The sequence below is a fragment of the Terrapene carolina genome, unplaced genomic scaffold (assembly GCF_002925995.2).
Source record: "Terrapene carolina triunguis isolate 2854851 unplaced genomic scaffold, T_m_triunguis-2.0 Scaffold67, whole genome shotgun sequence".
In the NCBI taxonomy this organism is placed as follows: domain Eukaryota; kingdom Metazoa; phylum Chordata; order Testudines; family Emydidae; genus Terrapene; species Terrapene triunguis.
Window position 1 is genome coordinate 9,272,776 of NW_020664418.1, and position 15,139 is coordinate 9,287,914.

The window sequence follows — 15,139 nt, forward strand, 5'->3', positions numbered from 1 at the left end:
GCTTGCATTAGCCAAGCTCTGCCCCGGAACGGCTTGGACTGTGGAGGGTGTTTGTGCTCCCCTCGCGAGTGCTGAGCCATCTGTACAAAGCTCTCTTACTAGCTTGTCCCATGGCCCAGGCCTGGGAACCCAGATCTTAATGCTTCCCCAGCTGGAAGGTGCCCACCCAGGGACATTGGACTGTTAACCATTTGTGCACTTTATGGGGATTGCTCTGTTAGCTTCCCATTAGTCCAGTCTCCTCCAGCCTCTTGCTGCAGGGGTGAGACACAGCGGGGGGCTGGGGGTGAGGGGGCAGGGGCTGGGGGTGAGGGGGCAGAGCCTGCACTGCTACTGCCTTTTCTGTGGCTTTAGAGAACTTTTGTTCTTTGGGGCTCTGCATCCAGCCCCTTTTCACCTGCACTGACATCTTTCAAGAGAAATTTCTATCACATCCCTGGCTGTATTCTGAGTCTGAACGGCTGGGTGCTGCGTTACATAGGTGCTGCTATATGGGCCTGATTCCCATTTACACTGAGGCTCCTTTAAACCACTTTGGCACTGTAAAATGGGCCTTATGGTTGGTAGAAGTGATCTTGTGGCCACTTTAAGGCCTATTGCCACTGCCAGAAAGGGGCCTTGAGATCTTGGTACAACTGAGAATTGGTCCCTTGTGCCCACTGGAATTGCTAGCATCTGTCTAGCCCTGGTGCTGGCTTTCTGACCACTGACTGTATATCCTGCACGCAGCCCATGAGTTTAGTCTCCCAGCTCTCATGGGTAACGTGCTGCATCGGGCATCAGAGCTGGAGTAGAATTTTGCCCTTAGTCACTAACCACAAACTACATTAAAAATGGGAAGCAGCAATTTGTCTGGCTTTGTTTAAAAAAACTGAAGTGTTTATAAAAACTACATAGAAAATATAGAACTTAAACAGGCAGCAAGTTGCAAAAAGGCTCTTGGCTATTGCTGAATAACAGTATTTTTATCAAATACATCTTGTTAACGTACATCTCATGCTGTTGCAAGGAATGACGCTCTGTAAAGACACAAACTAAATAAACAAATGTGTCTCCAATTGAGAAACCTCCCCCTTGGTTTTAGTCTCTTCCTCCTCTCTCGGGCCACATATTCTCTGGCCAGGAAAACACAGCCCCTGCTGTAGGAAAAGCTTTAGCCTCCAAGGCTTTCAGACCTAACACGCAGCTCCTGTCTGTCTTTGCTCCCAGGATCTGCCTCCTGGTTGTGTCCTCGTCATATCTGGCATTCCGGATCTTCCGTCTGGAGCAGCAGCTCTGCTCTCTGAATCGGGACTACCTCTCACGCGGGCACCGGAGGTAGGAGAGTGCTCAGCTCTGGGACCCTCGGGTGACAAATAGGGGGCCCACAGGGCCATGTTTGTACAGACTTTGTTTTAGGGGTGTGCCTACACGATAAAATCAGGGTCCCTGCTTATGGGCTGTGGACAGTAAAGATCCTGTTGCGCGTTACAGAAGAGATGTAGTGTCTTGCCAACATCCCATATATCCCCATGCCCACAATCTCCCTCTCTGGTGCATCGTCAGCGTGGCAGTTGCCTTCCACATGAAGCTGGTGGCATTTCCACAGTGCTCTCCGTGAATCATCTGTAATGCGCTTGGGCTCCTTCCACATGGAAGGTGCAAAAAATAAAATGACCCCTGCAAGGTGGCAAGTGCACCTGTAGTTTGTGCAGCAAGACGTCTGACTTTAACTCAGCAGAATGGATTTTATTTAAAGTGACCTGGGGAAGGTCCCATTGCTGTCGCTGAGACTGGTTCTTTGGCACTGGGACAGTCCTGAGGAGCAGCGCCTGCTGCTTCCCAGCCAAGGGAGCCAGTGAGAGGTATTCTTGCCATTGGCCTGAGGCTAGCACCAACCTCAGGGCTGGGTGCTGTTCCCAGCATTGGCCAGGAAACGAATGTGAGCAACCTTCTCACCCAAATTCAGCATATCTAATTACTCCTGAGGGCATTCTGTGCCAAAAAATTAAAAATTCTGCGCACAATATTTTAAAATTCTGCAAGTTTTATTGGTCAATAAATAAATGCAAAGCTCCAGCATGGCAATGGGGAGTACAGGCCACTGGCTGCACGGAGGTGGGAGATAACCCTGCAGCCTCCCCACCCCCAGGACATGGAGTCAGTGGTGAGGCTGCACCCAACCCTGACACAGCACAAGGCCTGGGCCTGTCCCAGAAACACTCTGGGGCACTGCCCCTCTGCGCCAGGCACACCAGGTGTGGGTGGGCAGGCTCAACCAGGCAGGATCCAAGTGTGGACGGGCTGAGTTTGGGGGGTGGGGGGACCCAGGGGTGGGGTGAGACAATTCTGTGTGGGACAATCTGGGTGCAGGCAGCTCAGTGGGGGGGGGGCGCTAGGTGTGAGGGGATCTGGATGCACAGAGGCTCGTTGGGGGGATTCCAGGTGTAGGGGCAATGGAACTCTGCAGGGGTTCAGCGGAGGAATCTAGGTGTGGGGGTTTCAGCAGGGAGACCTGGGTGCTGGGGGAGTGTGGCTTGGTGGGGTGGGGGTGTGGGTACAGCTAGTTGGGGGTCAGTTGCATGGGGATCTGGATGTGGGCGCTCAGGGTGGTGCAGGAGGGTGGGGCTTATCAGGGTGGTGCAGGAGGGTGGGTCTTATCAGGGTGGGGGTTTGAGTGCAGGGAGCTCAGTGAAGGGTGGTCTGGGTGCAGGGGTGGGGGTCCTGAGGCAGGGGGTCTGGGTGCAGGGTGCCCCGGTGCAGGGATTGAGGTTCAGTGGGGTGGGGTTCAGGAGGGCTATGGAGGGCTAGGGGGGTTCTGGGTGTACGGGGTGAGGCTTGGCAGTGGTGTCTGAGTATGGGAGATCCAGATGCATGGGGGTTGGGTGGATGCGGGAGCAGTTCCCCGTACAGTGACCCCTCCCCCTGCAGCTGATGAGCGATGGGGGCAGGAAGCAGGGGAGGATGCTGAGCTTCCTGCAGCTGGGGGAGGTTTCTGGGGGTGGGTCAGACACAGCCCCAGCCACTCCTTGCAGGGGAAGAGGAAGTCCCATCCTCTCCTGCCTCCAGCCCAGCCAGGACTAGCCGCTGATCCCAGCTCAGGGTAGGAGCCACTGGCTGGGGTGTCCCCAGCCCTGCAGTGATTTACCTCTCCACAGGCTGCTCCGGGTGTCTGAAACAATGTACCTGCACAGCTAAGGAGTGGTGCTTGACTGCTCTTGCAGCTTCCCTCTGCTTCTATGTCAGAGAGTCATTTTTCTGCGGGGAAGCAAAGAAATCCTGTGGGGGACATGAATTCTGCGCACGTGCAGTGGTGCAGAATTCCCCCAGGAGTAGTATCTGGTGCTGCTTCCCCTGGTAACGTGAGACCAAGCACTGAAGAGCAGTCAGGCTTGCACTGGCAGGAGATGCTGGATGGGTAAGAGCTAGTTGGGTCTTTCCCCCTGTAATGCTCATGATTGTGGTTGGATATAGTGTCACGCCGAGTGCCTGTGTCATGCCTGCCCTCACTTATCCCTCAGCACAACGCTAGTGGCTCAGCATCTCCCTGGCTGTGGGAGAACGTTTCTAGTGCAGTTACAACACATCCCTGCTAATTGCTCCAGTGGACCTGTCAGGACTGCCTTACGGTCTGATCCTCCTGCAGTGACTGCAGCAGGAGCAGGACCTGACCCGTAGTTTCCATGACTCCAGAGCAGCGTCGTGGCAGCATAGAGTCAGTGACAGAGTGCTGGACAGGGACCTGCTGCAGTGCAGGGAAATGGTGCCTGTGGATTGCCCCCTACAGGATGTGATAGGTCTTTTAAGAGATGGGATCTGTCCCCTGTCACTCCTCCCCCGCACAATGCCAGGAATAAGTTCCTTGGGGGACCTGGGGTCAAGGCAGGGCCCTGTATGGGTTTGCTTGCCTTCATCTTCCTCTGTGTCTCTGTTTGCAGGTGACCGTCGCCCCAGAGCTGTGGCTCACGATGGACTTTGACAGGAAAATAGCACTTTGTGTACAGATCTCCAGGACGTCCTATTGGTGAGCGTGTCTGCAATATCGAGAGAGTCTGAATCCAGGATTGCTCACTCTTTTATTCCGCGTTACTTCTGGCTCGTGACACCTCCCTTTGCAATGGCAAAACCCTACATCCCTCCCTCCCTTGGCCCATCGTGCTGTGGGATCGGACTGGAGCCCAGCAGGCCATCCATGCAGCCACTTCTTCCAAGCGATAGCCATCTGTTTGTACAAAACCCGCTGCCAAGCATTGACTGTTTATCAGAGTCTTGGGTGCAGCTTCGTTGGACGGCGGCTCGAGCTGCATCTCCAGCCGGATTCTGAGAGCAAGTAAGAACAGTTAGTAGCTCAATGGTCCAGGAATCATTTCTGTTGAGCATAGGAGGTGTCACAGCAGCATGCAATCTGCTGCGCCCTTGATCAGCACACTTAGGACCAAATACTGTTGTTCTTCTACCAGCAGAGACTCCTGCTCAAGCAGGGACAGACTGTCAGTATAACCTGAGCTGCTGCCAGCAGGACTCCCCTTCTTTTCAATTGGCGAGGGCCTGGTGCTAGTGAAACCACATGTTCTTCCAGGGGCCTTGGCTTTGGCCCAGACACACGGTGCCCAGAGCCAAATCACCATGGTAGCGGGAGACTCTAGCACTATGACACCAGCATTGGGCCATCGTCGCATCCATCGGACGGTGGCACAACAGACTACAGGGGACCGGGCCTTTCTGGTGTGACACTGCTGGGCCCACTCCTAGGACGACTCAGTGTTCAAGTTACCACCATTTTTATTCCTAATTCTGTTTTGTTTTCTTTTTCAAGGACAACCGTGGACCTCAGTTAAGTGAGAAGCCCTGGTAGCAGAGACTGACCCTCCCTACGGAGCTCAGGATGGGGGACACAGCTGGGGCATGTTCTGTTCTCCCAGAACACACATCCCACACTCAGCTAGTTCTACTCAGGACGGATTTCCTCTTGCCCTTCGGGGTTTCCACATTACCCTTCCACACTGGGCCTTGGCCTAGCCGGGTCCCGAAATGCATCTCCGCTTAGGTGCCAGTGTTCATACTCAGGCAATAGCTCAGTTACAGTAGTTGTCATAACAACTTTCAGTGTAAAAATTACAGCTCCAGTGAGATGCCAGACAGGAGTTAGAGGCCTCTTGGCCTGATACCTGCTGAAGTCAGGTTCTTCAGGTGGCAATAGCAGACTGTTAGTCGTGGGGATTCTTGTGCAACTCACATCCCCTGTGAGGCTAGTGTGCGCAGCATAGATCATGCTTAACTGTCCCAAATCCCTTCCAAAACGTATCACGGTCCCTGTGCCAGCATTCCTTCAGGGCAGAAGAGAGGTGAAAATAAAGGGATGACGTAGTTCGCTAACCCCAAAGCCCAGCCCCACCCTGCGCTATGCAGAGTACGTGCCATACTGTAATAATACTCTGCTGCACTGGGCAATCCAGGGAAAGGGCAGCCCGCTCATCCGCAAGCAGATGCAAAGCAAGGCCGACTTGCACTGGGTAGAGTTTGGCAGTGGGGAGATGAACGGGCTAGAATTAGACCCCTCATTCGGCTCCTTGAGGAGGTCAGAGAGACAGTTTAGAACAAGAGTCAGGAGGGCTCTGTTTGAAAGGCGTCTGCACTTTAAGGGAAATACAGAGACTGGCCAGGAACCAGCAGTGCTGAGTCCAAACTTGGAGTGACGGTTGTCTGATGGCAGTGCCAGGCATGCTGTGTTCTCCACATGGGGCTCCTCAGCACCCCAAGTTTCTAACCACAGGAGAGGGCTGTATTGGAGCACCCCCAAAGGAGAGTCAAGAGGTGGGTCTGGAGCTGGCCTTTGGGTGGTGGGTTTGTAGTAGGATGTAGCCCTGCTGCGATCAGGAGCCAGCGAACACCTTAGAGAGGGCAGGAGGAATAGCTGTGTCTGTGTTCCCTCAGAAGCTCTGTGTCGTCAATATCTAAATGAAACTTCCAGTGCTCTGTGGCCTGACGCTGGGGAGTGCAGGGACTGAGCAGAAACCCTGCTGTACATGGGGGACAATGGAGCTGTGGGGGATGGGATGGGAGGCATGAGTGCAATGCTGGAAGAGGCTGAGCTCATAAATATTCAAAAGCCTGGCTGGGCTGATGCATATTAGGAGTCCGGCCTGCTTAGCGTTCTAGAAGCACCTCTCGTACAGCCACTGTAACCATGCACTTTAGGACCCTGATCCAAAGTCAATGGAAAGACTCGCATTGACTCCAGCGGGCTTTGGATCAGCCCCCCATTCCCCTCATGCTGAATAAAGCTGTCTCTGCATCGCTCGCGTGTGTGAAGCGCTTTGGGATCACATGGAGCGAAAGGTGGGAGACAGACACAATATGGTGCAAGCGGCATCAGGACGCAGCACTCCCCTCACACCAGCAAGCAGCTCGTATAACTCTGGCATCAGGATGCCCGTGATTCCCTCAGTGAGTCATTCCAGAAGGGATGTGCCCAGCAGTTCTGAGTAGGCTGCTGGAGAGTGGCCGTGTTGCCAGCAAGGTGGCTGCCTGTTACTCACCAATCCCCTCTTCTCCAGTGTGTGTGTGCATCAGGCATCCGCTCTTTGGGTTGATTGTGTTTGAAAGCACTGCTAAACCGAAGTGCCATGTCCCCTGTGAGCTCTGCAGGGAGCAGCGTCCTGCCTATGCTGCCCCCCCCCCTTCCTGCCCTGGCAGCCGATCTCACAGGGGAGAGGAGCACAGCTAGCAAGGAGGGTGTGTGGATTGGCCGCAGTGCAACAAAGTGCCAGAAAATGCTGCTTTATGCCAGGGATCATTTCGGGGGTGGGGGTGGGAGGTCTGACTCACTGTCTTGCACAAATGACAGCTCAGCTTTTCAGAGTACGAATCTCTTTCAGTGTTTAACAAAAAAAAACCCTCCAGTGACATTAACCCACACTCCTGGGGATGAGGTCCCAGCGAGCAGTGGGGTGTGGGCTCGCTTTGCGGATAGCGCTCCGCTCCTCCATCGCTGGAACTGTTTGCCTGCGGATTGGCCATCAAAACTGCTCTTGCACATTTGCTTGGGTCAGGACTGCTCCTGGCTTTCACCCTGTCCCCTATAAACACTGACATCAGGACCCCTGCAGCCGGCAGAGGTGCACATTGACTGTGTCAGCCACAGCTCTTGAGCTGCCGTGGTAGTGCTGGCAGCTTCCTGCCAGCAGCAGGATGCCTGGGAGAGAGACAGGGCTGCAGTGGGTGTAGCCATGTCTGCTGTATTGCATGGTGCCATCCCGGGAGGAGCACTGTGATGCTGACTCCTGCTTCAAAGCACAGCACTTGCAGAGCTGCGAAGGGGGCTCTGCAGGTGGTGGCAGGACTTGCAGAAAAAGAACGACACACTCCATGGCCTAACCTCTGTGTGTCTGGGCTGAGCTCATTCAACTGCCATTAACCTCACCGCTGCTGCAAGGTCAGCAGCTGCTTCTGCTCCATTGCCATCAGCTCCAGGGCTAAGCAGGGCTCCCGCAGCAGGATTTGAACACTCCCTTCTGGAGGAATAGGACCATATGACGAGCTTATTGAAGACTTGGGATCTGTTTGAGTAGCACACTCATCCCAGGGCCTTTGTTAGAGGAAGGCAGTGCAGCGCAGAACTAGGGGTGCCATCATGTGTTCCTATCGCAGCTAGCTGGGGCTGGGAATCCACTCGTCACTGCACAGAGAAGGTTTCTAAGCACTAGCGTTTGGGAGTAACCGAAGATTTGGGAGCTCTCCTGATCCCCCTCCCATTGCAGCTGTTTTCCACTGAAAGCACTGATAATGTAGTATCCTAGATAGGTTTTTATACCACACTCCTCACCATAGTCTGTAGGCACCTTCCAGTTGGGCATTAAGCAATGTGACTATGCATCTCTCCCATGTTTGTTCTCTTATCCTCACCCCAGAGGGAGCAGCGCGTGCAGGGGAGTGTCTTGTTTTGGTAGGGGTGATTTTAATCTTATTTTTATTACATAAATACACTGGTTGCAGAATGGAGGTCAAAGAAACGCACCTTGCACTTCGAGCAGAAAGTGGTGAGGTTTGTGGTAGCCCTTAGTTCCTGGCCGGGGAAGTTCATTGCACAGGCTCAGACTGCCCGTGGAGAAAGGTCTGTCTCCCGCACAGATGAGCTTTACTCTTTTTATTGTTCTATTGTGACAGAGGAGCAAAGTTGTCGACAAGGTCTTCATCCCAGAGCTTAAATGGTCTTTTAGATACCCTGGCACAGGCTGTCGAATGCTTTGAGGATAAGGACTGAGCCTTGAACTTGAGTGGAAATGCTAGGGGAAGCCAGCGTAGAGAGTAGAGGACTGGTGCTCGTGGCAGGCTGTGGTGATGAGATGTGCTGCAGTGTTCTGTACTTGGAGTTCCCTAACCACTGCAGGTTTCATGCCCAGGTATATCGCATTGCTGCAGGCCAGCTGAACAGTGACGAAGGTGTGAATAACTGAGGCCTAGCCTGATGGGATGGTGTGTCCTAGCCAGCTGGAAGTGGTGGAAAGCATTACTCACAACCACTGTGACATGCGAGCTTGTTGTCAGTGAGGAATCCAGGAGTACTCCTAAGTCGATGGACTGAATTGACCAATTGTGGATGTGAACTTCAGCCAAAGGAGACTCCACCATGGCTGCAAACTCTTCAAAATACTTGCCCCCACCCTCCAGCATCACCTCTGTTTTGCTCGGGTTTAGCATCAACCAGCTGTTCTTCATCCATGAGCTGATCTCATCCAAGCATTGGGTTGTCTTGGTGGTAGGCGTGTGGTCATACGTGGTGAAGGATGGGTAGAGCTGTGTGTCATCGGCATATTGCTGGCACTTGAGTCCATGTCATCTGACCTGTTCACTGAGCAGTTGGATGTAGATGTCAAAAGGGACCGGTGAGGGAATTGATCCTTGTGGAAACCCAAAGTGAGGGGTCTAGTGGTAGAGGTGCAGTTGCCCATCACTGCTTTTTGGGTGTGTTTGTACAGGAAGGACTCAAACCATTTTGACTCAAACTCATTACCCTGGGCTACTGTCCTCTCAGGCCAGACAGCATATTTCACAGTCATTCATGTCAAACGCTGTAGAGAGGCCCAGGAGGAGGAGAATGGCTGTCTGGCCTCTGCCCACTGACAGCAGGAGATCACCCATCAGTGCCACTAGGCCAGTTTCATTTCTATGTCCTAGCCTGAATCCATGTTATGCAAGATTTAGAATGTTAACTTCAGTTGGACGAGCTTGTAGTTGGCCTTTTGCTAGCTTCTCTGCGAGCTCAGGAATGGGAGTTTTGACGCTGGGCTAGGACTGAATTATCCAGGCTGGAGGCTTTTCTAGCTGCAATTTAGTCCTCAGTTGTCATTATTTTACTTTTCTAGCTGCAGTTTATTGTTCCATTTTCTAGCTGCAATTTTTTGTCCTTCTCCCCTCCAGTGTTGTTGTCACTAAGATGGAGAGCTCTAAGCTGGGATGCCAGAGCTACTCCAGCAGGAGAACAGGTCTTTATTTCCTCTTTTTACATCCCTTCCTACAGCCCTCTCCACTACACCTCTGAATGCCAAGTGCTAGTTGCCAGTCACTGGTTTGCTCAGATCCTCTGGGAGATGGGACGTGAGCACACAATCCTTTAAGGTTTTATAACGGTATTTATTATCTTTAAAGAGCAGGGAAATGTATCCCAAGGCAATAACCCAGAGATGAGCAACTATTAAAGCTCTCAGTGGTGGGCCAGTAACTTCCCAGGACCATCCCATGAGCCATGTGATTGGGAGACGAGAGAGCTCTGCTGGGGCCTTTTGGACCATCCTCGCAGCTGCATGTTCACACCCTGTCTCCTAGTGACTGGCTTGCACACTCAAGTAGTTAGTCTCTGAGGGTGTGTCTACACTGCAGTTAACCCACAGCTGCCCTGTGCCAGCTGACTCAGGCTTAGGAGTTGTTTAATTGTGGTGTAGATGTCCAGGCTCATGCTGGAGCCTGGGCTCTAGGATCCTGCGAGCTGGGAGGGTCCCAGAGCTAGGGCTGCAGCTGAATGTTTTCAATCCACTAGTGAAATGAGTGTCCCTGAACTGCCATGACCCACTTCTTACCCTGAGTTGCGTCCTCTAACCAGCAGCTGCAAGGCATTGCAGACGAGCAGCCTGGTTTCTGTAAGCCCCCAGATAGATCACAGTGAAATCACTCAAACAGGCATTTTGCCTGCCTCCATCACCTGAGACTGGCCTCTCCCACTGAAGTATTAATGTCAATGAGTGCAGCAGCAGGCAGTCAGAGGGGCTGTAACCTCGGCCATGGAGGAAATGCCCTTTAGCATGGCCAGCGTGGTCAGGCTGAAGTGACAGTGACAAGACCCGGGGTAGGAATGGCCCAGTAGATGTCACAATCCTGTAGCATGGGGGAGGATTCCATTCACACACACACCACACTCCCCCCTGGGAGGCTGGGGACAAAGGCTGGAGCTATTCGTGGTCCTTGTGACCAAAGGAAGGGGAGTAGCCAGGGCGGAGCTAATGATGCTGTCATGAAGCTCGTTTTGAGGAGCTGGAATCTGTCCCTGGTCCGGTCACTTGTACAGTATTTTTGTGAGTCAAACACAATCTTGGTGCGATTTTTACCCTTACTCTTCACTCCAGCCTGCCCTAGGAGTGTGTGCTGACGCAACACCACACCTGGGAACTTGAAGTACTGATGCATCAATGACAGGAAGGCAGCTGAAGTCAGTGCATGCACAGCCCAGCCTTGCTGCTTCTATTTTTATATTTGTTGTAAACCAGAAGTATTTATATAGATCCAGTGAATGGTTCAAGTCCTTTTTTCCCCTCCTCAGTTGTATAACTACATCTGTTGGCCAGCGGATGACATCTGGGGAATAGAATGCTGTCTTGCTGTAGCCTGTGAACATATTTTAAATAAAAACCAACATTTTCTAATGTGCCAGTGTCTGACAAGTGGTTACTGTCTTTCTGCACTTAGAGAATCCAAGCAGGGGAAAATATATAGACGCAAATCTGAGTTTAGCTGCCCTATCATCTCATACTGTCCTCTTGTATGTTACAAACCAAGCAGGGCATGGCCAAAGTATGGATGGGAAGTCTCAAGGAAGACCCCGCCGTTGCAGGGAGTGGTGATGGTGGCTCAGTGAGTAGGGCCCTTCTTGCTCTGTGTCAGTACTGAACCAAGGTTAGGCTGCTGCAGGAGGTCCTGGCCATTCATTACTGGAGGCCCGATTGTGCTCTCTGGACTGATGTCTCTTGGTCCGTGCCTGGCAGGGCCGGCTCCAGGCACCAGCTTAACAAGCAGGTGCTTGGGGCGGCACCTGCGGCAATTCGGGGGCGGTAGGTCCCTCACTCCCTCTAGGAGCGAAGGACCTGCTGCTGAACTGCTGCTGCCGATTGCGGCTTTTTTTTTTTTTTTTTTGGCTTGGGGCGGCAGAAATGCTGGAGCCGGCCCTGGTGGCTGGAATCCTAGCTGCTACAGTGATGCCGATAACAATGAGCTCCCAGCACTGACACAGGCAGCACAGCTGGGGCCAGGGGCCTGGAACACCCGAGTTCCAGTCCTGGCTCAGTCAGTGCCATGCTGTGTCCCCAGTAGATGTAGAGCCGGCAGCGTAGCTGGCCACTGTACCTCCCTCACTGCAGCCCTGGGCTGATGGAGGAGGGGGTGGCTGGAGCACACTGCGATCCTGGGCTTGGCTGGAGCACCTGGGAACTGCAACTGGTGGTTGATTCTTGGCTTTTTCTACCCCTTGGGCCACCTTCTCTTTTGGGCTGCCTGGACGTGAGCTGGGGTGGGCTGCCTGGACGTGAGCTGGGGTAGCCAGCCTTGCCAGAGGCTTCCCGAGGCTCAGGAAAAGCCAGATCACTTGTCTCGCTGTAAAAAAAAAAAAAAAATGGGGGCACCGCTTTTTGGCACCCTAGGCAACCGCCTAGTTTGCCTAAATGGTAGCACCAGCCCTGGTTGAGGATGGGAACTCCCACAGTGTGGGGCGTAGCCTTTTATTTTAGTTCAAGTGTATTTACTAATGGTGTGTTACACCACAGTGGGTTTGACTCTAGTAGCTACAGGCTCAAGCTCAGTGGAGTGAAAGTCACCTCTGCTACTTGTTCCAGATCTAGAGCCTCAACGATCACATGAAAACCAGACAGTCACAACAATAATGTCTAATATCCTTTTTCAAGTTTATTAAAGTTACCAACAAAGTTATGATTATCCAAGCCTAGATAAATCCTACACATAATTATAGCGATTGTTATACTCACATCCTCCTATATCAGGGGTGGGCAAACTGTTTGCCCTGAGGGTCACATCTGGGTATAGAAATTGTACGGCGGGCCATGAATGCTCACAAAATTGAGGATGGGATGTGGGAGGGGGGTGGGGGTGCGGGCTTGGGGGTGGGGCCAGAAATGAGGAGTTCAGGGTGCGGGAGGGGGCTCTGGGCGGGGGCGGGGAGGGGGGAGGGGGGGGGGGGTGTGAGGGCTCCCGCTGGGGGTGCAGGCTCTGGGGTAGGGCTGAGGAGTTTGGTGTGTAGGAGGGTGCTCTGGGCTAGGACCGAGGGGTTTGGTGGGTGGAAGGAGGATCAGGGCTGGGGCAGGGGATTGGGGCACAGGGGGGTGAGGGTTCCAGCTGGGGGTGCAGGCTCTGGGTTGGGGCTGAGGATGAGGGGTTTGGTGTGTAGGAGGGTGATCTGGGCTGAGACCCGGGGGATCAAAGGTGCAGCGGGGGTTGGGGCACGGGGGGGGTGGCTCAGGGGTGCAGGCTCCGGGCAGCGCTTACCTCAAACAGCTCCTGGAAGCAGCGGCATGTCCCCCCTCTGGCTCCTATGCAGAGGCGCGGTCAGGCAGCTCTGCTGCACGCTGCCCTGTCCGCTGGTGCCACCCCTGGAGCTCCCATTGGCCGCGGTTCCTGGCCAATGAGAGCTGTGGGGGCGTCACTTGGGGCAGGGGCAATATGTGGAACGGAGCCCCCTGGCTGCCCCTATGTGTAGGAGCCAGAGGGGGGACATGCCGCTGCTTCCGGGAGCTGTGCGGAGCAGCCCCCAACCCTGCTCCCCGGCTGGAGCGCCGGAGCAGGGCAAGCTTCAGACCTTGCTCCCCCGTAGGAGCTTGAGTGCTGGATTAAAATGGCAGGCAGGCCGGATGCGGCCCGTGGACCATAATTTGCCCACCCCTGTCCTAGATAGTCTTAGGGTCTGATGGGGCTCTCCTGGCTTGATCATCAGTAGAGGGATGGTTCCTGGTGGAGTTTTCCTATGGGGAACTCAGTTTTCCCAATCTGGGCACCCACTTTTATAATGTGATACTGACTGTACCTCATACCCTGCACCTATGTGTGAAAGTGTCAACCCTCTTTTTTCTTATTTGTATTGTGCTCCCAAAGAATATTGGAGTACCCCGTTTTCTATAGCTTGTGCCTAGTTCCTTATATCCTCATTAGCATTGATGCACAGCCTGTGACCTGCACTTAAGGCCCGTGTTAGTACCTTTAGGGCATTTTGTGATCTAAAATTAATCTTATGGGCTAACTTTTCACAATACCATTCACTGGTACATCTTTTCCTGTAATCGTGGGTCATTCTTTGGTCACTTATTTATGTCAAGCATTTCCTAACTCTAAGCCTAGTATGGCTAAGCTAAAATCTTACAGGCCTCAGCCTGTAGGCCCTGCGTTTCAACCCCACTTAGGGTATGTCTACACTACGAAATTAGGTCGAATTTATAGAAGCCGGTTTTATAGATATCGGTTTTATACAGTCGATAGTGTGTCCCCACATAAAATGCTCTAAGTGCATGAAGCCGGCGGACCGCGTCCACAGTACCGAGGCTAGCGTCGACTTCCGGAGCATTGCACTGTGGGTAGCTATCCCACAGTTCCCGCAGTCTTCACTACCCATTGGAATTCTGGGTTGAGATCCCAATGCCTGATGATGCAAAACAGTGTCGTGGGGGGTTCTGGGTACATGCCGTCAGGCCCGTCCCACTCCGTCAGAGCAACGACAGACAATCGATTCGCGCCTTTTTACCTGGGTTACCTGTGCTTACAACATACCACGGCAAGCATGGAGCCCGCTCAGCTCAGCTCACCGTCACCATATGTCATCTGGGTGCCGGCAGACGTGGTACTGCATTGCTACACAGCAGCAGCTAATTGCCTTTTGGCAGTAGACGGTGCAGTATGACTGGTAGCCTTCATCAGCTATCTGGGTGCTGGCAGACGTGGGGATGCATTGCTACACAGCAGCAGCCCCTTGCCTTTTGGCAGTAGATGGTGTATTACGACTGGTATCCGTCGTCGTCGTACTCCAGTTCAATCAGAGGCACCTGGGCAGACATGCTTTGTCTCCTGGAGACAGTCCTGCTGGCAGTCCTATTGAACCGTCTTGACGATGATGGCTAGCAGTCGTAGTACAGTATCTTCTGCCAAGCACCCAGAAGATGCCGAGGGCTATCAGTCATGCTGCACCGTCTGCTGCTAGCTTAAGATGTAAAAAACAGATGTATTCATTTGCTTCCCCCTCCCTCTGTGAAATCAACGGCCTGCTAAACCCAGGGTTTTGAGTTCAATCTTTGGGGGGGCCATTCTGTGTGACAGTTGTTTGTGTTTCTCCCTGATGCACAGCCACCTTTGTTGATTTTAATTCCCTGTACCTGTACGCCATGTCGTCAGTCACCCCTCCCTCCCTCCGTCAGTTTCGTGCCTTTTTTCAGACCAGACGCCATAGCACTGGGATCATGCAGCCCGCTCAGATCACCGCGGCAATTATGAGCACTATGAACACCACGCGCATTGTCCTGGAGTATATGCAGAGCCAGGACATGCCAAAGCAAAACCAGGACCAGCCGAGGAGGCGATTGCAGCTCGGCGACGAGAGTGATGAGGATATTGATATGGACCTAGACCTCTCACAAGGCACAGGCCCCAGCAATGTGGAAATCATGGTGTTCCTGGGGCAGGTTGATGCCGTGGAACGCCGATTCTGGGCCCGGGAAACAAGCACAGACTGGTGGGACCGCATCGTGCTGCAGGTGTGGGACGATTCCCAGTGGCTGCGAAACTTTCGCATGCGTAAGGGCCCTTTCATGGAACTTTGTGACTTGCTTTCCCCTGCCCTGAAGCGCCAGAATACCAGGATGAGAGCAGCCCTCAAAGTTGAGAAGCGAGTGGCGATAGC

General features: G+C 53.3%; 1 protein-coding gene across 5 annotated transcripts in view; it reads left to right on the forward strand.

Annotated features, from left to right (window-relative positions):
* GRAMD2A (GRAM domain containing 2A) overlaps positions 1 to 7,825 on the forward strand; it is an 80,628-nt gene extending 72,803 nt beyond the window's left edge. For 2 of the 5 annotated variants that reach the window (XM_024213752.3, XM_024213753.3), the window contains exons 11-12: positions 1,210 to 1,317; positions 3,918 to 7,825. In XM_024213752.3, the coding sequence (XP_024069520.2) occupies positions 1,210 to 1,317; positions 3,918 to 3,921 (112 nt within the window). In that variant the 3' untranslated portion in view covers positions 3,922 to 7,825. The remainder of the gene's footprint in view (positions 1 to 1,209; positions 1,318 to 3,917) is intronic. The other 3 variants (XR_002908896.3, XR_002908897.3, XR_002908898.3) reach the window with 3 other exon arrangements.
* The last annotated feature ends 7,314 nt before the right edge of the window (positions 7,826 to 15,139 follow it).